This window comes from Penicillium cataractarum, assembly GCF_028827025.1.
Source record: "Penicillium cataractarum strain IBT 29864 chromosome Unknown utg000005l, whole genome shotgun sequence".
NCBI classification, from domain to species: Eukaryota; Fungi; Ascomycota; class Eurotiomycetes; order Eurotiales; family Aspergillaceae; genus Penicillium; species Penicillium cataractarum.
The window spans coordinates 4,132,622-4,158,235 of record NW_026622741.1 but is presented as its reverse complement, the minus strand read 5'-3'; the positions used below and the strand labels follow the sequence as shown (position 1 = coordinate 4,158,235).

Here is a 25,614-nt window from a genome sequence, read left to right as displayed (position 1 = left end):
CTAACCCGACCGGGAGGGTCCATCTCAGTTTAAACCATTGTAAGGGACGAAGCTAACGGAAATTATGATTGGCTTGTCCTTCTTCACTAAGCACTGGGCCCTATTTTCTCCACTCTCAGATCTCGCACCCCTGGGCCTTACTGCTAAGGTCTAATAATTGAGCACCACGAGGGCTGAAGAATTAACAAGTAGACTGACTCAGTCATGCAGAATCTCAATTCAGCCCCAGTCTTTCGTCATCGGATTCTTCTTCGAGACTTTCCTCCGAAAAATGTGATCGGTCACAGAGTCCGGCCATGCCGATCGTCGCTAGACAAAAGTTCGGTCTCTCCGCTCCAATAAGAAAAGTGGGCAACTCGATTCCCGTGCCATATAGGATCGTAGATCATAGATTATGCATGAATCATGCTCCTATATCTTAGGGGATCTATTATGTATTGCTCGCTAGTCATTCAATGGAAAAGTAAGCGTTGGTTCTTGGCATTTTTCTGTGGATTTATGTGTCTGCTCCGAGCATTTGTCTCTACACTTAACCAGTCCAGAGTGCGATGAGTTTGTAGCTATCTCGATGTAGTAAATACTAGCGACTAGCAATGGAAGAATTGAATAGAGGAATCCATTGAGAAATTGGTAATTCTACGATATACTCGGTCGGACATGCCCATCTCCCTGCCAAGCAGTCTAGTAGAAAGCGTATCCTATGTACACTATTTTCACATATCTCGGCCTTGGTAGCATTGCAATCGATTATAATAGATATACCTGTGTAATTATCCACTGACCGGATAGAGAAATGAAATAAACAACTACCAGTTTTAACAAATACCCGTTGCTCCCATAGCATGTGCTAGAAATGTAGATCGGATCGACGATGGATGGCTAGGTAGCTAGAATATCAATACATCGACCCAGAAACTAAACAGTTGACGGCAAGAATAACCTCTTGACTCCCTGGTAATATCAATACTACTCTATAGCCAAGGTAAAGCTACTCAACTCTATACAATCTCCATATGAGCCAATCGTTCTTTGGTCATTCTATCTTCGGTCTAGTTCTCCACCAGCGGCACAGCCCGACGCCTCCTCTTCTTGAGTAACTAGTGCTAAGCTTTGTCAACAACCAGCCAAGTACCTTGGAAGTTAACAACACTCGATCGGGAACCAGCTAGCCCTGATCTTACTTGATTCTCCTCAAGAGATAACAATACAGATATGATAAATCGGCAGATTCCTATTTACCCGATCCAACACAGCAAAGAGGGGCAAGTACTAACATGGAACAAGAAGGTCCCAACGATTAGTAGAGCTTCATGTAGCTTCGATCGGCAATCCAACTACGTCTTTGATGCTAATCAATTGACTTCGCCTAAAAACACTTAATACCGTTATCAAAAATGCCACCGTCGCAACGCTCTAGATGCGACTTGCCCCGACGTATGATTCGCGTCGATCTGTCGGTACCTGCGGTACTTTGAAAAACAGTGCGGGGAAGCAAACATTCCAGCCGGAACTGCGACGGAGTTTCTGCAGTCTCGACCTTATAAGGCGTGGTCTGTGTGCTGGTCTGCTAATTATCAAGCAAGGATCAGAAATCAGAATCATCAGCTTTCCTAAGCTTCACATAGTCTCCGCTTATATTTGATCATCTTCAATTCCATCTATCAACGAACCATGATACCACCACCCACCACCCGCTGGGCGGTCCCAGCTCGCATGGCGAGTCTCTTAATGCTCCCTTTACTATCTGTCCACGCCTCAGTGGAAGATCCCAAGCTCCTCCCTACTCCACCAATGGGCTTCAACAACTGGGCACGCTTTGAATGCGATCTCAACGAGACCCTCTTCACCGACACCGCCCAGTCCATGGTATCCCGCGGTCTTCTCGCCGCGGGCTACAATCGTCTCAATCTTGATGACTGCTGGATGACGCACGAGCGCGCCGCAGACGGTGCACTGCAGTGGAACGCAACCCTCTTCCCGCACGGTATCCCCTGGTTAGCCGATTTCGCGCACAAGCACGGCTTCCACCTGGGTATCTACGAGGACTCGGGCAACGCCACTTGCGGCGGGTATCCCGGTTCATACGGGTATGAGCAGAAGGATGCAGAGACGTTTTCGAGTTGGGGAATTGATTATCTCAAACTTGATGGGTGTAATGTCTATCCCGAGAAGGGGAGGTCCATGGCAGAGGAGTATAAGCTTCGGTATGGACAGTGGCATCAGATTTTGAGTGCCATGGAGGATCCGTTGATTTTCTCCGAGTCCGCGCCGGCTTATTTCTCGGAGAATAAGACTGAGTGGGCGAGTGTTATGGATTGGATCCCTTATTATGGGGAGTTGGCTCGCCATTCGGATGATGTTCTTGTTTATGTGGGTGAGGGGAGTGCTTGGGATAGTATCATGGTGAACTACCACTATCAGACTCTTCTCGTGCGATACCAACAACCTGGTTATTACAATGATCCGGACTTTTTGATCCCGGATCACCCTGGTTTGACGGATGCTGAGAAGCGCTCGCATTTTGCGCTGTGGGCTTCGTTTGGTGCGCCGTTGATTATCAGCGCGTATATCCCCGATCTATCGGATGAGGAGATTCAGTTCCTTTCGAACAAGGATTTGATTGCCATTGATCAGGACCCATTGGCCCAGCAAGCGGCTTTGGTCAGTCGTGATGGTACCTTTGATGTACTGACTCGCTCGCTGGCGAATGGGGATCGGCTTCTTACCGTGCTGAATACTGGTTCAAGCTCTGCAAAGACTAGCATTTCATTGGCTCGCTTGGGTCTGCAGAGCAAGTGTCAGTACAAAGCCCGCGATCTCTGGACGGGCAAAACCTCCACTATTCACGACTCTGTTGATGTATCACTCGACAGCCACGCCACGGCAGTTTACCGTATCACTCCTGGCCGGGGCTGTACCTCGGTTACCCCGACAGGGATGGTTTTGAACACTGTCTCTGGACACTGTCTGACCGCTTCCTCGTCTGGCGCTGTCTTTGATGCTTGTAACGCTGCCGATACCCAGGTGTGGAGTGTCTCTGGTTCGGGAACCAAAGTGACTGTGAGCCCGCTTTCGAATCCAGCAAAGTGCCTGGCTGCCAAGGGATCGAGTGTTGAGCTTGTGGATTGTAAACGTGGAGACGGTACTGTTTGGTCACACGCTATCACTGGTCACTTGCAGAATGCCAATGGGGATTGTCTGACGGAGTCCGGCGGACAAGGAAGCCTGGCGGGCTGTGAGTTGCTGCAGAGTGGGCAGATCTTGAGTTTGCCGAGTGGTGTGCATGTTGTGGAGGGCAGTGGACGAAGTAGATAGACGAGCTGCTAAACGGTGGAAAGCATATAGTCTTACAGGACAAGTGACTACTATATATAGACAGACTGAGAATACGAAATAAGTCCAATCGACTGGATAATTCAGAACGTCTATAGCATCCCTTTGATCTCTAGATCCGGTCTTAAGACTTTTAAGTAGCAGAGCTGGAATAGACAATGCAAAGCAAATGGATGTTCATCAATCATCTCACATTGGCATTCTGTGTGGATTCTAATAAAATGTACAACTCAATCCCTCTCCTTCTTGTCTCATCTACCCTTGCAACGAATACCCAACACCCTCTCCACTCCCCATCGCCACCAAATTCGCTCTCATCTTCTCGGGCCTCTCCCCAAGACCAAACGCCGCATCCTCACGGTTCACCCACGCACCCACTCCATGCTGCAACACCGCCGTAGCACGCACCTTCTTCGACTCCGCATCCGCTGCATCAGCAGCCTTCAACCCCAAACTTCCATGCAACGTCAACCGACTCTCCTCCCCGCCCTCAGCCTTGCCCTTATAAACACCCCGATGCAGAATATTACTATCGTAAAACACCGCATCACCAGGCTGCAACTGCACAACCAATTGATCCGGTAAAACGGACTCGTACGGATCCGCATTCCGCTCGATATCAGTGCGGGCACGACGGTGCGAACCAGGGATAACAATTAACGAGGCGTCCGGGCATAGCGCCAAGTTATACTGCGCATGACTCTGGCGACCACCAGGCGACTTGGCAGCGAGTTGGCGGAGTTCTTCCTCCGCAGAAGCCTTTTCGGAGATATCATCGCGGTGCCAGCGTAGTTCGAAGTCCTTTGTTTCCGGCGCAACGAGGAGATTGAATAGTTCCATGACGAGGGGTTCGTCTTCGCCTGTGCGCGCTGAAACGCCCATTAATTCGCCTGCGACGGCGAGGATGGACTCGGAGAAGTAGCATTTGGCAAAGTCTTCACGACCCGGCATTTCGGGGTGCAGCAGGTGCTGGACACCCCAGATGCCGCCCTCTGAAGCTGGGGGTGGAGTTGTTGGCCAGGGGGGAATTGTTTGGGGACGGTGCGGAAGTGTGGCCAGCCGCCGGTGCGGGTTTTGGTGGTTGCTGCTGTGGCGATGGTGCGGTAGTGGTTGATTTCGGAGGGGGTGAGGAGGTTGCGGATGACGACGAAGCCGTCACGTTGGAGGGCGTCGAGATTAGGGTGCGGGGAGGATGACATGGTTGAGATGGTGGTTGGAATTGTGTTTGGTGGTGGAGACAATTGGTGAGGAAAGAAGTGGAAAGGATGAAAGGGTGGGCTATGCGATTATAAAGTAGATAAGACAGTTTGGAAGAATGAGTGAAGAAAAATGATGAGATTGCGGGGTACGCGATGCGACGCGGGGACTTTCAGTTATATACAAAGTACTACAGTGACATTTCTTACGCGGTAATTCCCCAGTAATTCTTTTTGAGGGGGCTCTGCGTCGGCAAAGCTCCGATGTTACCGTTGATCCGATGCGACTCTAGTCGTTTATCAAGTACACTTTACGCCTATCAAGCGCCAGTTGGGGCACTCGGAGCTTTCAGGGCCAAGTAAATTCCGATTGCTCCACATTAAACCGACTATCTCTCCACTGTTCCACAGTCATCCTCAACCGGGCCGGTAGTTTTCAATACTCTTTACTGTATGGGGTTCGATAACGTGGGGTTCGTGGGTTGTAAGTACAGTACTATGTTGTTGTATGGTGTGATTATCTTATCCGACGTCGCATCTCGCTCTTCGCATCTCGCTCCATCTTTAGAACCCCGGAGTCCCGGGGCATTATCAAGCTTTCGGAGACTCGCGCGGGGAGCTTCTTGTGTATTCTAGATGACGGCAAAACTGACGCCTTAAGATGAATTAGTCACCCCGCCTCTCTAAGTTTGGGTAGAAGTTCGGTTAAAAAGGGCAGATAGTAAGAATTTGGTTTAACTCGTTACAATTAAAGGGTAAATATGTTGTCTACGATCACCTAGATCGTGATCCCATGTGACGGATTTCCTATGCTAGGTCTTGGATTTCCCTTTCCCTTTTAGTGCTCAGACTCTCGCCGCTTTTGCTCACTGAGTAGAATTAACCCTATAGGGCGTGGGTTAGATGAATTATTTTTGATGGGGGATGCTAAGGCCCTTAAGGTTGATGGAACCCTTGATGAGGGTTCTAAATAGCGCCGTAATGATGGTTGCCTGAAGCACGATGAAGCCCTTGCCTAATGCTGGGCGGGTATTTCATAAAGCCGAAGGCTAGCTAACGGAGGCTGGTGTGCGTATAACGGCCCCTTCAGCAATTAACTATATATGTATATAGATCGTTGCTAGGTATAGGAGAGCCACGTTTGACAGTCTGACTAGGGTGCGTGGACTCGTTCAGTAGCGGAGTACAGGTACAATCTATGCCTAGTGATAGTCACAATCTCAAGAGCATCGCTATAGTAGAGCTGTATCTTGGTCAACAGGTGCAATCGAAATGGCACTAGCGTGAAATAAGTACCGCGTGTTGATCAAAAGGTAGTCCTCAAGAGTAATTTGACATCGCCCGTGGGGATTTTGATTCAAAGGGTCCGTGCCAGGATACATTGTAGTCTCACTATAGTTATCACGCATGCTTACAGCTCATTACTAAAGATCCATAGGTATTATCATATTCATTTTTTAATGATATTGGCTGCTGTGCTGCGACAAAATGATCGAGGATACTGGTCGAATACTTCATTCACAAAATACCGACGCAAACATAGTGCCCCAACCACAAGGACTAGGTGGGCGCCAATTTAGCTTGACTCGCTCCCCCGCGCCTTATTATAAGCTTAATCCTGACCTCCAATCTCCCCCACCCGCAGCCGACTCCTCGTACGCCAAACACCGAACTACGGTTCCCATTTGCATTTACCGCTACAGCAATGCCTTTTGACTCGCTTCCGACGGAGATACTTCAGCAAATTGGAGAAGACATCACATCACTCCCGACGCTAAACGCACTGTGCCGCGCCAACCGCCGCTTCCATTTGATATTCGACCTGCTGCTATATGCACAGGATGCCCAGCAGACGCGCGGCCAGCCTGCTAGCGCCGGAGGAGGTGCGGCCGCAGTCCGCTGGGCGGCGCAACATGGCCTGATGCGAACGATGCGGAAATCTCTCGAGAGCGGGTCGGAGATTCCCCCGCGTGCCCCCTGGATGCACATCATCGATGAGCCTGCGGGACGGACTGTTTACGGGGTGAGAGTTGACTGGCGGTTTCGAGACCCGGTGCCACCGCCGCACCCGCTGTGCCTGGCAGTTCAGGGCGGGCATGTGGATATCGTCGAGTTTCTATTGAATGTGAAAGGTTGCGATGTCGATATGATTGACCAGCAGGGGTTGTCGCTGCTCGAGATAGCCGTTGTCCATGGGCACGTGCAGCTTGTCGAGGGATTACTTCGCAAGGGCGCGAATCAGTTGTCGGGGCGGCGGCTTACTGGAAGCCTAGCAAAGGTCGTTGGTTCCCCGATGCAGCTCGCCGTGCTCCTTGGGAAATTGGATATGATGCGCCTTCTCTGGGAGCACGGGTCGTTTTTACTATGGCAAAGCCAGATTGAGCTCAGGGATGCATTTGAGTGTGCGATCAAGAAGCGAAATATGGAGGCTATACACGCTCTACTCAGCTACGGGGTGTGTGTGGACATAAGAAAGCCGTTAGAATTGGCGGTCAGAATGGGGGACGTGGAGCTCGTAGAGTTATTCCTGAGTGCAGGAGCGCGCCCTCGCTATGCCGGATCTTCCATGGGGTGTGTGCTGGTGCAGGCAGTGAAGAGACGGGACGAAAGAATCGCGAGCCTTGTCATCAGCGACAGTACCTGCATGCAGAAAACGATGGCTCTGACGTTAGCCGCGGAGCAGGAGGATGGGCAACTTGCTAGGTTTCTCTTAGCGCGTGGAACGCATCCGGACTTCGATGACTTGGAGGACTCAGACGTACATCATCCTAAGGGTTACGCGGATACTTGGCACTTTGCTTCACCTCTTGCTCATGCGGTGAATGCAGGCCACGCCCATCTGGTGCAGCTGCTAGTAATGAGCGGCGCAGATGTGAATGTTCCTTTTGAGGGGTTTGAGAAGAGCAAGTCGTCTAGACAGAAAGGTTCAGTGCTTCAGCTCGCGATGGACTTGGGCAACAAAGAGATCGTGTCGTTTCTTCGCAAGTATGGGGCACAGGAAGAGGTTGAGAGTTACGAATGGAGAAATCATAGGCTTTTTTGGGAGGAAAATAACTCGCCGAATGCAAGCGAGATGAGAAGAAAGAGATTGCGGAGACACATGGGAGTCAACCGTTGTACGGGCTCTATTCCAAGCTAGCAAAATTGTCTGTAACATGGATCTACATTCACGCCCAGCATTCTCTACGAGTAAAATTTTAACTCTAATTCTAAAGCTTAAAGATCCAAAGTAATCTCGCGTTAAATTTAATAAAGCTTTCTTATAGAAGCTAGATTAGATTAAAGTTATGTTTATAGTAATTTTAGGTCTTCTATAAAAAAGATTGTTTTATTATTAAAGGAAAGCTTACGATCGAATATTTATTAAGATTCAAATTTATATAAAATAAGATATCATTAAGGCTTAAACCTGAATATTGAGATTCATTCTGATTGCTAAGTCCATCTTTGTGTAATGATTCTGAGCTTCTTTCCGAAGAAGTAGATTGGAATTCCAACTACTCCAAGAATACCAAGGACAATAGCACATATATTGAATGCACCTTCATATCCTTGACTCTGAACAAACCGTAAACTACCCCAGGAAAGGCCCCAAGAGATAAACCCTCTCATGGCACATAACACGACAACCGAGGGGCCCACACGGGTTGGGTGGGCTTCAATTGCATAAGTAAACGAAGAGAGCACAATACTCATGAAGCCAATATACTCCGAATTATACGTAATAACGACTGCTGCCCAGTGCCAATGGAATGGGTCGGCAGCCGCACGCCCAAAAATCACGCATGAGGCGATAGTGACTAGCCATGGGATGATTAATGGGAGAAGTCGATATTCCGCCTGATGCACCGTTAGCAAACCGCGTTGAGTCTATGAGAGAAAAAGAACAAACCTCTACAATTCCACCATTGCGTTTGCTCAGATATTTGGTTAAATGGTCCGTCCCATACCCGATTACCGGAATAAAGACAAAGCAGACGATAATTTGGCCGGCCATGACTGCCCCAACCACCTCAAAGCTAAAGTTGTATGGAACAGACGTGAGGATACCTGAGAATACTGAGGCATAGAGAACATAAACACCAAGGAACGCACCACAACACAAGATGAGCCAGAGGATGTGAGGAAAGAGCGCAATCTGTACCATATGCTTGTAGCAAATAAGAGCCGCTGACCATTCCGAATGGCCTTGCCAAGGTTTGAGGTCGCTAATAAAGCTTCGTGGTGAGTAATTCACATCGTCGAGTGTAGGAAGGTGTCGTGTAGTCACTCGCGTTAAGTCGTTGTCTTTGCCTTTGAGGCCGTCGGATCTACTAAAAGATGGAATCTCGCCACCTGGAAATTGCTCCATGTTAGTGTATAATACTATGCCGTGATATAGGAGGACCCTTACGAAGAGCTTCGGGAGACCGTTCGTATTTAGTCTCCACGACAAAAAGAACAGAAAAAATCAGGACCACCCCATTCAGAATGCCAAAGACACCATACCACCATCGCCAACCCCATGCCGTGCAGATAAAGGTTGATGCAATCATTAGGGCAGTGCTTCCCACGGTAGTAATTCCGGAGAACCAAGCCAACGCTCGTCCTCTTTGGTGAAGATAAAACATTTCCTTGAGAAAGCAATGAGATCAAGTCTAATCGAGAATTAAGGAGAGACCAACCTGCACAATCATGACACAAAGGCCTTCACTCTGACCAGCCCCTAAACTCAAAAAGTCTCTTCCAGCGAGGTGGCTGTTGAAGTCGGGGGCGAAAGCACACCAGATGCTTCCGATAACGAGTAGAAGTGATGAGAAAAGATAAACGGGACGGCGACCAATGGCCAGAGACAATGGCATGGCAATCAAATTTCCTATTCCCATAAACAAAGTGGGATAGACATTTAGATCTGCGGTATTTTTGACGTCTGGGTAGGAAGCCGCAATCAATGGCAGGACAGCACCCATGCCACTGACGAGAAGGATTCCAGTCATAGAAACTAGAAGGGCGGTTGGTTAAATCTTGTCTGATAATCCGAGAATTTGCGTCACTCACAAAAGCTCACTGTTAGGTGAATGGTTATTTTGTGCCACATGGGCAGGTTCAAGGGGTCTGCCTCTCAAGTTAGATATGCATGGTTTTGACTACGACAGTATTGAGGCTCACCACAGGGATCTCTGGTTGGAATAGGAATGAGACGGACCTCGCCATCATCTAGTAGACGGGCGGTCCCTGCTGGGGTAGGGGTTTCAGACCCTACCTCTACCGTCTCGACATGATCGATATCAGGCTTGGAGGCCATTATGATCTGAGTAGATATCGCAAACTGCCTGAGAATAGCTGAAATCTTCACGAGAAGTAATAATAGATCTAGTGGCAACAAGTTACGCCAGAAGAATTATGGTCTCAACTGGAGCTTCTCTAACCCCAAGTATATATGGCCTTCTGTTTGGCAATTTATGGTAAGGCGATGCCGATGCAAGGATTAACAGTGTCAAAGAGCTCTTCATCTTTGTCACTATTCTGCCAAAATCAACAGATGATCCACCACCAAGTTCCACGGCTTCTCCAAATGGAATAGAATACTATCACTTGCTGATAGGTGGACACTCTTGATCTTCGTGTCCCGACTGGGGGTTTATGCGGGGAAGGTGCCGGAAAGTGTGGGGGATTGCGGGGATAGATCATCATCTCACGCATCTCCCCTGTTCCAACCAAGCCCAATTTGTGGGGCATCTCTTTGATAGGATATTCCAGAAGTGTGTATAGAGATATGGTGGACCCACAGGCAAATTATAACGCTAATCCGCCGGAAGCTGGGATTAGCTTACAATACAAGGCATTATAGGATAGTTGGAGAAGGTGATGTTGGGAAGCACCTATCTATGAAACGAGAGAGCTCTAGCAGTGATTTTGGGCTGGGTGATCGGAATCTGGTGGAGAGCTTCGTCGTTGTTGTATGGGGTATTGTAGTTCAGCCGGGTGGAGTGGTGGGGTGTATACAAGAACACTCCGGAATTTTCATCTCTCAGTGTCCATCTGTTCGCTCTATAACGACGTCTCCGGCAGTGCCACACTCAAGTTGATGACGGAATCTCCGAATAAGTGTTGTGCCCGCTACTGCCTAGCACGATACCCTAAAAGGGCGAATATGAAAGATCAAAGCTCGGCAAGCGTCAACTAAGTCGTTACAAATCTCACGAATTATAGTTTAGCAGAAGCATTTCTATCTAAAAATCCCATAAGGGTATTAAAATTGCGTTTAAGAACTCAAGTTGGATAATGTGGATTACCGGAATAGATTACCCATTATTGCTATCAAATTGATTCACTACCAACAGAATGGACTTCGCCCTTCTGAACTTTAGCTGATGCTTTTTGCCTTCTGCCCTCCATGCCGATATTTTAAAAGATGAGCATGGATAATTATGGGTTAATCTTGATTCTAGTGATACTTCCCTCCAAACTAATAACTTTAGGAACATAATCTATCGAGTGTAGCTCTATAATCCATGCTTATATGTGGACACACTACGACACACACCTCATAAGCGTAAGACTTCTTTTCAGGCAATAAATTTCTGCTATGTAAAATGTTTTCATTGCTAGTTTCCTAAAAGACAAATATTCAGAAGCCATGAAGAACGAAGAACCCAAGTCACAATATCATCGTTGCTTGTCAAGAATTTTTCAGTCATAGGGCTCAACCCCCGCCAGCTGCAAAAGTTTTTGCGAGATGATCGGTAACTCCAAAGGCTGATCTCTTTCTAGAGGATCTATTTCCCCGTTAATTGTGTGTTTTCCATTTGACCAGATATTACAATGAGGCCAATGGGTTGTCCCTTCAAACTTCCTGAAGATATCTGCCTTCTTCTTCAAATCATCATGTGTCGCTAGAGCGGCTGGTGCGTACGACACGTATTGAATGACACGAATATTCTTGTTGCGGGGAAACTCGGCGTAATGCAAGGAGCGGGAGTCCCATAAGATGAGATCCCCAGGCTCAGCACAGACTTTGATCAACTCACAACCTTTGGATTCGAACCAGGCCACATGTTCTTTGCTGAATGTAAAGAAGTCATAATGCTTTACTGGACAGTCTTTCGGCCTCTCCGGAGAGAATTCCTGGAATATTTCATTGTCAAAAAGGGCGGCGGAGCCTTTCATCAACAGAAGACCCCCATCGTCTGGGCCCGCTCGACTGTAGTTCAATATTCCTTGAACACAGGAAAGTCCCTTTCTTTCTGGCGACTGGTCAACATGCGGCCATGGGCTCCAATTGATATCCTTGCGTCCTGGTAGGGTTATGTTGATAGCATCAAAGGATACGAGGAGCTTGTCCGTTCCCCAGATTCGCTCAAATGGCTCCATGACCCCTGGCTCGCTATAGACAAGTTAGCATGATAAATTACGTGTTGGTGCTTTGATAAAAAAAATACTCACACTCTGGCATCCCACATATACTTCTCGTGAGCTGCACAATGTTTACCATACATGCCACCCTTGACACTGAATGGAAGATGTTTATCATTCCATGTTGTCGGGTCATCATAGTCGAGACCCAGGCCAAAAGACTTCAGCCAGTCCATAGCTTTTGTTTTGTACTCAAGGGCCCTCGAGCTGGTGATAGCGCCTTTTATCACAACATAGCCATCTCGGTAGAAATCATCGCGCCAGTCATTGTACGTCTGTTCATGACTGGCCTTCAAACTTGGCAGAGAGGGTGCTTCGGTTGCATTGCTGGGAATCACGACGGAAGCCATGCTTGAGAGAGTTGAACGGAGTTAGAGACAAGACAATATGAGATTCTAGGTGTTCAGAAAATCTCAAAATCAAAGAAGAAGTATTTCGAAAATGGCTTTAGAATGAATACTTTAAAACATAATCGCTACCACCGTGATGAGTTTAGTTTCAGCTGTTTCTTCTCGGCCATCTCGGCCGTCTCATTCCGGTGGAGGAAAGACAACAAGAGATGAGGGGAACCACTATAACCTTAGCTATTATTTTCCATGATTACCATGACCAAAATTTTCTAAGGGGATCATCGCTTGGAAGTGAGACTGTTATACAATAGGCGTATAGCGGGGAAGGATGGGTGAGAACAAGATCCGGAACGGGTGAGGTGGGTGAGTTTCTGACCCGTGGCATGAGGAGGATCAAGATTAGATGAAAAAGTGCGGGGTCAAGGTAAAGAATGTCGGGGGTGGGGTTAATACACTCCACTAAGCTAAGAAACAGGATTATGGGGTTGTCTTTAATTGGGAGTTCGATTCCTTCCAGGTTGTATACACGGGGGGAGAGTCTGCATCTGAATCAATGAGCGGATATGGTGGGGGGAGGGGAGAGACCTGGGTTTTAGGAGATGTGATCGCTGAAATTGAATAGTAGAAGTTAAATTCATAATAAGATAACCGATTATAGATTTTCAATTATAGCGACGAAAGCTTCGTTTCTTCCGAATTCTCCTTCGAACCAACTCCAAGGATCTGATTTCAAATCAATACACGATGCCATTACCTTTACAGTTAGCTATCAAGCCTATTGAGTCCCCGTCAATTGGGCCCTGGTACAAGGGGTTTGAACCGCGAGTCGAAATTTTGCCAAAAGGGTGGGATGGAATTGATGGTATGCCGCTACAAAGTGATATACTTGTCCAGCATGATGTGGCAGTCAAGGTCCGCGACGGCTGCACCCTCTACTGCGATATTTTCCGACCAGCAGACTCAGGTCCCGGCAATAAAATCCCGGCAATAGTTGCGTGGAGCCCCTTTGGAAAGAAATACAATAGTGAGGGTCTCTTAGTTCACCTCCCCTGGAGGGTGGGTGTACGTAAAGATGAGCTCAGCGGCCTAGCAAAGTTTGAGGCTCCAGACCCAGCAACATTCTGTGCGCGAGGGTATGCAGTTGTGAATGTCGACTCACGTGGAGCTGGTGACTCTGATGGTTCAATGGTCATTATGGGGTCCCAAGAGGCCGAGGATGGCTATGACTTTATTGAGTCGCTGGCGAGAATGGACTGGTGTACAGGAAACATCGGACTGGCAGGCAATTCCCACTTAGCTATTGTGCAGTGGTTTATCGCTGCTCTACGACCACCGTCTCTCAAAGCGATTGCACCGTGGGAAGGGGCCGCCGATTTGTACAGAGAACAGTTTGTACGTGGAGGAGCCTGGGATAGTGGTTTGTTTGATTTTATCACTCAACACATTATCCGGGGTAGACATGGCATGGAAGATTTTGCCGAGATGTACAAGCGCTCTCCTCTGCAGAATGACTACTGGAAAGACAAAAGAGCCAACATCAAGAACATTAATATTCCGGCATATATTACAGCATCATACTCTACGGCTTTGCATACTATGGGTGCTATACGTGGTTACCTAGAAGTCGACAATCCAAACGTTTGGCTTCGATGGACTTCTACACAAGAGTGGCATGACATCTGGGCAGTGCCTGAGTCTATTCAAGAGTTGGGTGACTTTTTCGATCGATATCTTAAAGGAATCAAAAATGACTGGGAAAGAACTCCAAAAGTCAGGATGACAGTCCTCAAGTTTGGCAACGAAGACCCTGTTTATCCCATCAACTTGGAGGACTATCCTGTACCGAATACAGATTATCGAAAGCTATACTTGACATCGCAAAACAAGCTTTCAGCAAATCCTCCAACCGAAGAAGGGCACATTTCATACAACTCGGAAGGAAACTCTCAGGAGTTTGTGAGTTTCAATCACACGTTCATGGAGAAAACACAGCTCGTTGGGCTTCCAAAAGCGATCATCTACGTCTCTTGTGATGAATTTGATGACCTGACCCTGTACGTGCTTCTCAGGAAGCTGGACTGCAACGGAGAGCCGATGTTCAATTTAAATATCCCATGGCATCGCGCACCTGTGGCTCGCATAGAAGATATCGAGGAAAAGGATCAGGCGGCGGTCATTCTCTATATGGGTCCTCTGGGCATTCTCCGTGCCTCGCATCGCAACATCGATGAATCTAAGTCTTTGCACCCCCAGTACCCCTTTCATCCGCATGATCGTGAAGAAAAGATTACACCTGGGACGGTCGTGAAGCTAGAAATTGGTATATGGGCGATGGGAATTGAATATCAGGCGGGGGAGTCGATCAGTGTACAAATCTCAGGAAACTTTCCTCTTATTGCCGAGTATCGCGATGGTTCAGAGATACCCCCGTTGGAAGTGAAGAACCGAGGGAGACACAAGATACATTTTGGAGGGGAATACCCAAGCCATGTTATCCTGCCATTCATTTAGAGCAGTTTCAGAGCACGAATGATGTGAGCATGCGATGATTTGAGGGAGCATTTTATAGTTCAGTTGTCTAGCTTTAGCATGCACTAGGCTAAGCCTGCCTCAATAGCTCAAACCGCAATGCGCTCCTATTATAGGCTTTATTTACACATAATTCGTGATAGACATTGTTGACGAGGTACATCCATCAGGCATGTCAAGCGTATTATCTGGTAACGAGCAGGCCAGCGGTTCAAGGGGTTCAAGTGCTGTATTTTTAGAGAAGGAGATGTCGAGCAAACGAATTTCATCGGGAAAACTAGAAAAAGCTAGTCATTAGCAGACTAGAGAAGGTAACGAAAAGCGGAGCTTTCTTGGTCAAAGATAGCGCTAGAAGGTAAAATTACTACAGTGCGCCGGAAAAAGGGTAGCCTTGGCTACATGGTCTCCATCGGAACAAATAATGGTAGCTAGCCATAACTAAGTTATTGAACGAGCTTATGACTACCTCCACAAGACTGTCGTGCCAGTCGGAATCAAATTTTGGTGATCTCTCCCCGCATTACGGATGAATGCACAGAACCCGGAAATAAGGGCGGGGTAAAAAGCTAAGGCAGTGGTATGCAGCGGGAGGTTTAGAAGGCGGAGAAAATGGGGAAATGGGGGAAATGGGGGGCGGTTCTAAGGCTCTGTGCCGTACGGAAGCCGGAAAAGAGGGTGGGGGAAGCGGCGGTATTCTGCGGGAGAGTGGGGAGGGAATGTTACCTAGTTTTCGAAGTATGTGCATTGAACCCAAAAGCATCAGCTACTTTAGCTTCGTGTGGCTCTCACTTGCAGCACAGCAAATTTTAGAGTCGCAATATTGAGCCTGGTCCGATTATCTATTGGTTGAAGCTACCTGGGCTTTACATCTATAAAGTAGCCTAGTGACTTGCCCAAACGATATCCAGTGCTCATAATTCTTGCGTGCCCAGATCGATTCGAACTCTTTTGACATATGATGGTCGTTCCAATGATTGCAATTTTCCTAGTCGTTGCGACCCTAGCAGTCCTTTTATTCGTCAAACATGTGCGTACTATGCTTCTGTATCTATCATGCGGCTTCTGATAAATTCTAGGTCCTCTCGAAATTATTTATGGACCCTTTAAGAGGGGTTCCAGGACCCTTCGTGAATCGATTGACCACTCTGGTGCACAAATCGCATGTTATGGCAGGAAGAAAGATCTTCTATATACATGCCTTGCACCAAAAGTTTGGTATGTAAAGAACGTTGACCACGCTTGAAACCGGTGTTTTCAGTTTTTGCCTTTACAAGATGACCCCTTCCCTAACTAAAGGAGAGATCTTATCTGATTGTTTCTAATAAATAGGACCTATTGTACGTGTCGGTCCCAATGAAGTCTCAATCTCAGACCCCATCGCTGTGCGACTGGTTCACAAGATTGGATCTGGGTTTACGAAAACAGACTGGTATCTTAAGTTTGCAAATAAAGCGAGCCCTACTACTTTTTCAATGGTAGATCCCGCACAGCACACAGCCAGGAGAAGACTACTTTCACAAGCGTTTTCAAACTCTACTACCATCCAACGAGGAATGAACATTAAGAAAAAGATTGAGCTATGTGTGAGCAAGATACATCGAGATGCCATGGCTGGCCGCGCGGATATCTTGATGTGGTTTACTTTCATGGCCACGGATGTTATTGGGCAGTTGTGCTTCGGCGAGTCTTTTGATATGCTTAGCCATGAAGTGGTAAGTCCCAGGACATTTCTTTCAGCCTGAATCTCAATTGGCTAAAATGGTATTCTACCAGAAAAATGAATATGTGCATGATCTGGAAGCTGTCATGATGATATCGGGGATTCGTGCAGAGCTATCACTACTTATGAAGCTTGCCACGATACTCCCTATCCCCAAACTTTGGTTCATAATGAACGGCCAGCAAAGAATGCATAATTACGGAAAGAAGGCTTTGGAGCCGCTTTATAATTCTCCATCCGACGCGTCAAGCCAACTTAACATTTTCACGATGATGCTAGCGACCAAAAGCAATACTCTAACACAGTATGACATTGAAGAAGAGGCAACAAGCCTCATCATTGCCGGGAGTGATACTACGGCAGTCACAACGACATACATCATATGGGCTATCATCAAGCATCCAGAGGTCAAAGACAAAACTGCTTACAGAGATCTGTCAACTACCGCATGAAGTTTCGGCAGAGGACGTGCTCAATTCTAAATATCTCAACCAAATTATTGAAGAGGGTTTACGTCTGTACGGTGCTGCGCCAGGCAGTCAGCCGAGACGTGTCCCCAAGGGTGGACGAACGCTTGCCGGTCATTTTTGCCCGGAGGGAATGACTGTGAGCACCCAGTCCTATACCCTGCATCGAGATCCTTCAGTATTTCCACACCCTTTTCGGTAAGAAAATCCCCAGTTTATTTTAGTTGGCGAGGCTTAGAGATTTCTAGATTTATCCCAGAACGTTGGAACGAACCATCGCAGATGATGAAAGAATTGTTTATGCCGTTCGGAGCAGGGTCGCGAGGTTGGTTGAATTTCAAAAGCAAATCATGCCCCGTTGAAAAATCTAAGCCAATCAATAGTCTGTCTTGGGATGCATCTTGCCCGTCTAGAAATGGCATTCTCTATAGTGCTGCTATTCAGAGCATGTCCTGCTCTGAAATTGTCATCTACCACGACCGATGAGTCCATGGAATTCGAGAATCATTTTCTCATCACGCCAAAACTGCACCGGTGCGAGGTTGAGATTACAAGTAACTAAAGAAAGCCATGCGTATATATTGAAGACAGGTTATCAAGGCCTGTTGGACTCATGATGTCGTTCATACTATTAGTCTGGGAGTTATCAATCGAATCGGCTAACTCATGGTATGCAGTCAATTGGTCCTATAATAGACTCGTATATTCTCACAAACTTGGTTAAAACGTCTCAAGGCAGTGATCACTTCCACTGCGAGGCCCAGCCTCCCCACAAAGCAACCTCATCCAACTTCTCATTCGCCTCCTCTTCCCGTCGGTCTCTCCGACGTCCATTCCGATCATACCGGTTATCTTCATCGTCCCCACCAGACTTCCCCTTCGCAGCCAACCGTTTAGCAACTTCATTCGCTTCAAAGAGAGACACGAGTTTTCTCTTCTGCAAACTCTGCTGCGCCCGCTTCTGACAAACCTCAACCATCATCTGTGCTCTGGTCCTCCAGTCCTTGTTCTTGATGAACCACTCCGTTCGACGGTTAGTAAGATTTTGCCACTGGGGCCAGCGATCTGTTGAAACCGCAACCTTCGGGACGGTGCGGGTTGTCTCGTTCACCCATGCGTCTACTGCCATCTCAAGAGGCGTGCTGCCCGTGGCATTCTCTCGGTAGAGAAGATCAGGGCGGTGGTCGAGAATCGGTTCCAGGACTTGAGAGAAGCCCCGCTTGACACACTCATGCACAGGGGTATTTCCGGCGCCGTCTAGTAGTTCCAGGAACTTGTGGTTGGTGGATGTTCCCAGGGTTAGGAACAGCTTAGTGATTGAGCTGATGGATTCCTGGTCCGAGGGCAGATTGGGGACCTTGGGCTGAATTTCGACGGAGAAGTCGAAGTTGGGGTACTTGTGCAACCAGCGTGCAAACGGTGTTCGTGATCCTTCACCGGCACGTTGAGTAAGCATGTTCGAGACGTGATCCTTGTCCATCAGGTCAATCAATTGAGAGATTTTGTCCGCGTGTCTGGCAGTGCTGCCAGACAGGGAACATAACACCAAGTGCAGAAGATTGCATCCTTCGGTATCGCGAGCGGCCTGGTTGGCTCCGGCTTTAATCAAGATGCGCGCGAAGCTCAATCGGTGATAGGAGATTGCCAGCGCGAGAGGAGTGTGTCCCTCGGATGACTTCACTTCGAGGCACTCGGGGTGATGATCTGCCAAATACTGAACCAGTCGCTCTGATTCCTCACAAGGGCGAGACATTACGGCGCAATGAAGCACGAGGTTGTCTGTATTCCAAATTAGTAATAGGCCTCGTCGTCCTGAAATTGGAAAACTTACTTCGGGTTTGTAGCCAGTTCAACACAGATGCCTCGAGGCCAAGCTTAGACTGTGACAGTCTCTGGACGTTCTCGTCGTCCAGGTGAGCATTAACATACTCCAAGTAGTAACGGCTGGGTGCAGTGCCGAGAAGCCACTCAGTGCTGGCCATGTTGCCCTGCAAGGCAGAAATAAGAACAGGTGGACGGCCGGTATCACTGCCTTGAGCGAAGTTGTTGTTATCTGGCCGCCCAGCATCTGCCCAATCTTTGCGCTTCTGACCGCGGATAGACAAGCCCTGATAATATTGGGGCTCTTCTTTGGCGGCAATCCCAGAATCTTTGCTCATCTTGAGCAAAGGAAGGCCGACGGCGGTGCTTTGGATGAGCATGCCGAGACATTCAGTATGGCCCAGAATCATCGCAAGCTGGAGCTCCTGCTGGCCCAGGGTGAATGCCGTCTTGTCTGAGGGATCAGTTCTTGCGCACTCATTTCCAGCCTTCAAGAGCCATTCCAACAGAGGGAGATCGTTCTTGAAGATGGCATATTTGAAAAGGGTGTTTATTTTCAAGAAAGAGGCGGCGCTCCAATGATTCATCCCCACATATCGGAAGGTGTCTTCTTTGGGAAGTGCTTCGTCCAAGAAAAGAGAAAGCGGTAATGCTCGCTCCAGTGCGTTGCGCGGCGAGACTTCGCTCTCGACTTGACTAGCCACTTCTCCAACGTTCTCGTAGGTGAACTGCTCGTCCACAATATGGCCGACAATATTGAGACCCTCGTCATCGGATTCACCATCTGAGTCGAGATCCATCTCAAAGTGTCGCCGAGCTTTTGGCTCCTTAACCTTGTACTGGACCCGGAGAATCTGCAATATGGCCTTGGCAACACGAAGATGACCCCGCAAAATTAAGATGTGCAGACAGGTCAGCCCCGAGGCATCGACTTGGGACATCCGCAGGGGTAGTTGATCCTTGGCCGGTCCCCACATACAAAGGGTGAGAGACTTTATAGTGTCGAGATTGCCATTCCATGCAGCTTCAAACCTGTTATTCATAAGTGAGTAATTATTTGTTTCCCTTGGATGTTGCAGACATACAGCTTTTCGTATCCTCCACGTGCGACATCAGAAAGACTTGCAGCTGAATTGAAGAATTCAATCTTGAATGTCTTCTTTGGTTTCGGCTTCTGCTGGTTTCTTCTGTTCTGGCGGAATCCAGGATCCTGTTTTTCTCCTGGGTGAAGCTCCTGCCAAGTCTTTGCATCTCTTGACAACAAGTCTGCTATAAGCAGCTCATACTTTTTGATCAGCTCTGTGACAGCCTCCCGGTTCTCAGCCTCACCGGGCTTCTCTTCAGATGCCTCTTTCTTCAGGCGCTCTTCGTACTCTTCAGCCACCTTGTTATCTTCTTTCGCCTTCTTCAGCAGGCCTTTTGCTGCAAACATCTTGTACGTCCCCTCTTGGAAGTCAGCCAGATAAGAGCCCTCTTCCTGCTCGAAAATGACGGGATCAGGGATCCCGTACTGGCGGGGTGTGGGATTTTCATTCTTCAGCGACTTCTCCAACTCTTTCATGCACCGCCTCGTGCAGTCAAGCGCCGTTTCACAAAAGTCGCGTCTCCGTTCATGTTCGATGTTCGGGTCAGCACCACGTTTCAGGAGGCCAATAGCCATCAACGGTAGATCGTTTTCAATAGCGAAAATGAGGGGCTGCTTCGGAGTCTTGTCCGCAAGCTTTTGATCTGCGCCATGACGCATTGCATCAGGCATCTGTGACTTCAGGGCTTTCAAGCAATCAGCTAGCTCAATGGTAGGCGTTGCACCTATATCGAGCAGCTTCTTTGCCCCGGCAGAGTTCTTGGCACACAACGCATTCACCAAAGCGGAGGTGAAAGAGAAGCTTGCGCTATACCAGTATCCTTGGACTACCATGTGATTGATGGCCCGTTGCATGGCTGGCCCATCGTGCTCTTGATAGACGTCGAGAAGCTCGCTGTAGTCGGATTGTGCGATATAGTGAAGAGCGGTGTAATGAGAAGTATCGCCCTGGGCAGGAGAAGCGCCAAGCTTCAAGAGAGTTTGAGACATTTCTCTCGCTTTATCCAAGGGCAGAGCGAGCACCAACACCAGCGTCAAGATTGCAGCTTTGGGTCGCTTGCTGTAGTCATCCGTAATCTTGATCGGCATCAACACATCGGCTCCAAAGGAAGTAACGAGCTCCTTGACGGTTTCCACGTGGCCATGAATAATTGCAAGATGCAGTGGCGATGCGAGATTGTCCCATGCAGTGACGTTAATGTCGTATATATCTGGATCCTGGTCGTTCTCTTCAATAGTGTCGAAGGTGGGCGACATTTCGTCACCGCCCTCTTTGTCCACCTTAACGTACGAAGCAGATGTACGTGAAGCATCATCCTTGTCGTCTTCATCCTCATCTTCCGGGCTATCAATGTCCATTGGCGTGGTCTTCTGGTCGTCCTTTTTCTGATTTTCTGCTTCCTCGTTCTCATTACTCTTCTTCAGCAGAATGCTAACAATTTCAGTAGCACCACGAGCGGCAGCCAGGTGCAACGCCGTCTGTCCATCGGCCATCCGAGCGATGAGCCTCGCACCACGGTCCACAAGACATTGAACTATCTCCGGTGTCGAAGACATGCAGGCCAGTTGCAGAGGAGTGCGCCCAGTATAATCTCGGCGGTCTGGATCCGAGTCCTCCTGGTCAAGAAATTGCTTCACGGCCTCCAGGTCGTGCGACACAATGGCCTGGCAAAGCAACTCAGTGCGACCAATATACGCCATTTCTATCATTTTTCGTCAGCGCCTTGACTAAAACCAAGCGTGATTTTCCGGTTCATACCTGTCCAGTCGGTCTCGGTGATTGGGTTGAAACTGCCAATCTCTTGCCGACCGGGGTCATCCTTGATAAAGCTGATCTTGCCAGAGATATAAATCTTGCTCTCTTCCTCTGCCACCTTTCGCTCTTCGTCAGTGACGGGCTGAGGACAGAATCCACAGCAATCGCCAATGACATGCTCAGCTTCACCGAAGAAGGCAGGGTGGCGATGAAGATAAACCTCGCGGTCCTTTTTCTGATTCCACTGGGCATTGAGAAGCAGATCCTTTGTGTACAGCAGCTTCTCAATCTTTTTTGCATTGAATCTTCGGCCATAGGGAATTGTCTGCTTTTTGTTAGCAGGCAGATAGGCGGACAGGAAATGGCACACGTACAAATGTGTGATAGTCCGAGATTTGGTCTTCTTCTTGCCATTCTGGAACTTCGTCTTCCCAGTCATCTTTGATGTTCCCATGCAACTCCTTTCCTTGGCGACGGCGCAGGTAGAGGCTGAGAGGAGGACGCCCGCGCTCTTCGCGTCTCTTCCTCAGATAAGTGTCTCGATCTCCCGGCTTGGGGAGTTTCTCGAGAACCAGGAGTCGTGCTAGACCCTCAGTCCCCATGAAGCTTCTTTCAAAAATGGTCTATTTTTCAAATGTCAGTCTTCAAATAAATATCATAACTCGGCGCATAAGAGTGCGTACCGGATCGACCTTTGACCGGTCAAGTGGGGGCCAAAACACTTCGAATCCACGGTGGGAGTACTTGGAAAGGCGATTCTCATAAGATGGAGAGCGGCGGGTCAGGTCAATCTGATTTGTCTGCGTGATATAAGAGGCGACGGCACGAGGAGACGCATAGACTTGTTGGCCATCGTAGGCCGCACAGGAACAGTCCACATCAAATCCAGTGAGAATTTCGGCTACCGACTTGTAGATACGAAGAACAATTTGCACATGTCGTGTAGGATATTGTGATGCAATGGTGATAGTGTTCTTCGTGCGGATAGTCGTCGTCTCGTACAAGATCGTATTACGGATCTTGTCTTCGATGTGTTTGATCTTCTCAATGGCTTGTTCCTCAGTCAAGCCATACAAGAACAAGTCGACGTCTGAGGCCGGAGCAAACTCCTCGTGGTAGAATTGACGGAGGCCTCGCTTGGAATTGCGATATTTCTCTGGCACGGGCAGAAGAGATGTTACAACAGCGCTGCCAGCAGCAACGACGTTACTCCAGTCCAGCTCACTCAATGCGCCCTCGGTGAAGAGAGCAAAATTGTTCTGGAACTCAGACAACGATGGTACAACAGCATGTGAGCCGTCTAGTCTGCGCTTGTCATTGGGAATAGGTAGGATATACTTCTCCTTCTGCTCAGGGGTTTCAGAATTGAGATCTCGTGCCCGAACACGGATGTCTGTAGAGCCTGTCGTGGCATCGAAAAGGGGAACGATGTTGGCATAGTTGTCCTTCACCAAAGCATGTGATGGATTTTGAGCAAAGATCTTTCGGGCAGATGCATCAAAGTCATTGTAGGGCTTGACCAGATCCTCAATTGGTGTCTCCAGATGCGATTGAATATACTGCACGAAGTTGTGGTGCTTTACTGGCAGCGAAGGCAACGTGGAAGCCATTGTCAATGTAAATCAGAAATGGGCAATCAAGTATGTATAAGAGATGGCAATTGTGCTGTATGAATTCCGTGGACCACAGTAGCAGACTTGATGTCGTTTAAATATTATCAAGTGAATAATCGTTCTAGTCTGGTTTGGGGCTTAGTGCCAGAAGGGTCTAGGCAGCCTTAGGCAACAGAAGCCGACCCCACATTTCAACCGCCAATCAGCATCCTGCCAAGAATCAAGTAAACACTAGTCGCTTCGCTAAGAACTCAACAAGAAATTGAGAGAAGGACAGGAGCGTTTCAAAAAGATTTTGGTGTTAGGCATTGACATCTTTTGAGATATTCTGATCAGTGGTAATCATCACTGCCTTACAAGCCCTCTCGTTCCCAAAGTGACTGCCAAGAAACGTTAAGCTGATGCTCAGTTTCTCAAAGTCACGTGCATTTGCCAAGACGCCGGCTTAACGAATGAGCAATCAGAGAACACGTGGTGATCGTAAACAACCGAAGCCATTGTACAGCTTTCTAATAAAGAGAGATAGTTAACTATGGAGGGAGAACTTAAATGACTAATCACAGTTAAAAAGTCCAGATTTTCGACCAAAATATGCCTAGCCAACATCCAATGCAAGAGAAACGAGCGGCAAGTAAGTTATAGCGAAGGTAAATCCCGGTTATATGAGCCGGGTAACTCGGATAAGGACAGAAGTAAGTTCGGCTCTTCAAACGCAACTTGACCTTGTCCAATTTGGAAATAGATACTAGTCTGACATGAGAACAACTGATATCTTTCAAATGTTTTTATGTTTCCAATGCTCCATTTCAAACCAGTTCGATTGGTCTAAGCAGTCGCAGCAGAAGAAGACTGTTCACGTAGACCTAAAGAATATTCAACAACTCGCGGTTTCAGCCTAGAATGGCTTAAGCTTAATGGAGGTCAGAGTTCTCTTTGACTGAACTGTCTCATTTATACTAGCTAGAACCTATCTCCCAACAAGTTACAGACTGCCCTTCGCCATCTTAGTGACCACCGCGATAGGTTCCGCCATGTTGACCGTGCCCTCCTTCATGGCCACCATGACCACGATTGTTGTGAGAGGCACCATAGTTAACTGGGCCATTATGTCCATTTCTGTACCCGCCATGACCATCATAGCTACCTGGAACATTGTGGCCACCCTGGGGATACTCCCTCCGATGTTCGACTTGGTTCGAATACCCACCGGATGCATCATGTCCAACATAACCAGGCTGGTGGGACGAATATTCCTTTCCATAACCAACAGTTCCACCATATCCTCCATCACCAGTAGGGTATCCATGGTTGGATTCATTGGCCGGGCCATTGTTGTGACCTCCAAAGCCACCATTGGAAGCGCCGTAATTCCCGTGTCCCTCCTCATAGCGAGGCTCATAGTGCCCCTGGCCTTCTGGGCGGGTGTACTGGCCTGTCTGGTAGCCTGTTAGGGTAGATTAACATGCAGTGCTTATGACTTTGTGCGAGCGCGCCAGCCGTATAATTCGAATAGTAAACTCACCTTCTGAGGCGTATGGCCTCGCTGCTGCATTGTTTCCGTACATCTGTGGGTAGTTCTGGGGGTCTTGAGGATGCTTTTGGCCTGTCAAGGCATCCATCATTTTGTGTACGAGTCCCGAGGATCCGCTGGAAGATTGGGATGGCTTTTGCCCGGATAGTTGATCCGCAACTTTCCCCAGAAAACCAGACATTTTGTATCTCTTCAACACCTTCAGTACTGAAAAGTGAGAAAATTTCTGATGGAAGAAGACTCTGATCAAAACTTGATATAGAAAATCCCAGAACAGAGAAAGGAGGAGATATGACACTTTCAGGAGAGGGGGAAGGCAAGGGTTATAACCCTCGCCTGACCCTCCTTCAGAGCCCGCTAAATCCCGCAAATATCGAGCTAGACAGTCCCCGCCATGTGCCATAGCCAATAAATTTTGCAATACTATCGGGGCTACGTATCATTGACAGGGATAGGATTCTTTCCAGAAGTAAGCCACGGTCTTTGTGAGGACCAAGAATGACTTATTTTTGCCGGGCCTTTGGCCTAATCTGCTTTGTAAATTTTTGGCTGTTTTCTATGAGCTTTAGGAGGCTTTCAGCATCAGCATAAGCAGCTAAATTTCTCCATTTAAAGTAGGAAATCACTTGAGTTCTCTTTTATTTGACTCTCCGGTAATTGTCTTACTACATTTTTCTCCTAGCATGTAAAGTAGAAACAGTGGATCTACTCATATCATCCCCATCTTCCTCTTCTTCAACATGACCCCCTAATCATTGTCTTTTAAGGTCACTCCTTCCTTCATTACTACATTCGAAACTCCCACCGTCAAGCTACTAT

At 47.9% G+C, this 25,614-nt stretch overlaps 9 protein-coding genes across 9 annotated transcripts; 4 read left to right on the top strand and 5 right to left on the bottom strand.

The window, feature by feature from the left end:
* Window positions 1–1,671: 1,671 nt before the first annotated feature.
* Window positions 1,672–3,315, top strand: aglA (putative alpha-galactosidase; the record flags this gene model as incomplete). Its single annotated transcript, XM_056700119.1, has 1 exon — window positions 1,672–3,315. One exon carries the CDS (start codon window positions 1,672–1,674, stop codon window positions 3,313–3,315), a length of 1,644 nt encoding a protein of 547 aa, XP_056555532.1.
* Window positions 3,316–3,588: 273 nt separating this feature from the next.
* Window positions 3,589–4,532, bottom strand: N7496_007189 (phytanoyl-CoA dioxygenase family protein; the record flags this gene model as incomplete). Its single annotated transcript, XM_056700118.1, has 2 exons — window positions 3,589–4,242; window positions 4,311–4,532. The coding sequence occupies 2 exons, from the start codon at window positions 4,530–4,532 to the stop codon at window positions 3,589–3,591; spliced, it is 876 nt and encodes a 291-aa protein (XP_056555531.1).
* Window positions 4,533–6,234: 1,702 nt separating this feature from the next.
* N7496_007188 (uncharacterized protein) lies at window positions 6,235–7,668 on the top strand (the record flags this gene model as incomplete). Its single annotated transcript, XM_056700117.1, has 1 exon — window positions 6,235–7,668. The coding sequence occupies one exon, from the start codon at window positions 6,235–6,237 to the stop codon at window positions 7,666–7,668; it is 1,434 nt and encodes a 477-aa protein (XP_056555530.1).
* Window positions 7,669–7,964: 296 nt separating this feature from the next.
* Window positions 7,965–9,813, bottom strand: N7496_007187 (uncharacterized protein; the record flags this gene model as incomplete). Its single annotated transcript, XM_056700116.1, has 6 exons — window positions 7,965–8,369; window positions 8,422–8,864; window positions 8,923–9,142; window positions 9,194–9,510; window positions 9,567–9,623; window positions 9,678–9,813. 6 exons carry the CDS (start codon window positions 9,811–9,813, stop codon window positions 7,965–7,967), a joined length of 1,578 nt encoding a protein of 525 aa, XP_056555529.1.
* Window positions 9,814–11,201: 1,388 nt separating this feature from the next.
* Window positions 11,202–12,274, bottom strand: N7496_007186 (uncharacterized protein; the record flags this gene model as incomplete). The annotated part of the gene is made up of 2 exons (XM_056700115.1): window positions 11,202–11,895; window positions 11,955–12,274. 2 exons carry the CDS (start codon window positions 12,272–12,274, stop codon window positions 11,202–11,204), a joined length of 1,014 nt encoding a protein of 337 aa, XP_056555528.1.
* A 744-nt stretch (window positions 12,275–13,018) lies between these two features.
* On the top strand, window positions 13,019–14,785 carry N7496_007185 (CocE/NonD family hydrolase; the record flags this gene model as incomplete). Its single annotated transcript, XM_056700114.1, has 1 exon — window positions 13,019–14,785. One exon carries the CDS (start codon window positions 13,019–13,021, stop codon window positions 14,783–14,785), a length of 1,767 nt encoding a protein of 588 aa, XP_056555527.1.
* A 1,571-nt stretch (window positions 14,786–16,356) lies between these two features.
* N7496_007184 (uncharacterized protein) lies at window positions 16,357–16,975 on the top strand (the record flags this gene model as incomplete). The annotated part of the gene is made up of 2 exons (XM_056700113.1): window positions 16,357–16,515; window positions 16,577–16,975. The coding sequence occupies 2 exons, from the start codon at window positions 16,357–16,359 to the stop codon at window positions 16,973–16,975; spliced, it is 558 nt and encodes a 185-aa protein (XP_056555526.1).
* A 757-nt stretch (window positions 16,976–17,732) lies between these two features.
* N7496_007183 (uncharacterized protein) lies at window positions 17,733–23,261 on the bottom strand (the record flags this gene model as incomplete). The annotated part of the gene is made up of 6 exons (XM_056700112.1): window positions 17,733–18,769; window positions 18,822–19,843; window positions 19,897–21,598; window positions 21,655–21,976; window positions 22,026–22,274; window positions 22,335–23,261. The coding sequence occupies 6 exons, from the start codon at window positions 23,259–23,261 to the stop codon at window positions 17,733–17,735; spliced, it is 5,259 nt and encodes a 1,752-aa protein (XP_056555525.1).
* Window positions 23,262–24,268: 1,007 nt separating this feature from the next.
* Window positions 24,269–24,886, bottom strand: N7496_007182 (uncharacterized protein; the record flags this gene model as incomplete). The annotated part of the gene is made up of 2 exons (XM_056700111.1): window positions 24,269–24,708; window positions 24,787–24,886. 2 exons carry the CDS (start codon window positions 24,884–24,886, stop codon window positions 24,269–24,271), a joined length of 540 nt encoding a protein of 179 aa, XP_056555524.1.
* Window positions 24,887–25,614: the final 728 nt, after the last annotated feature.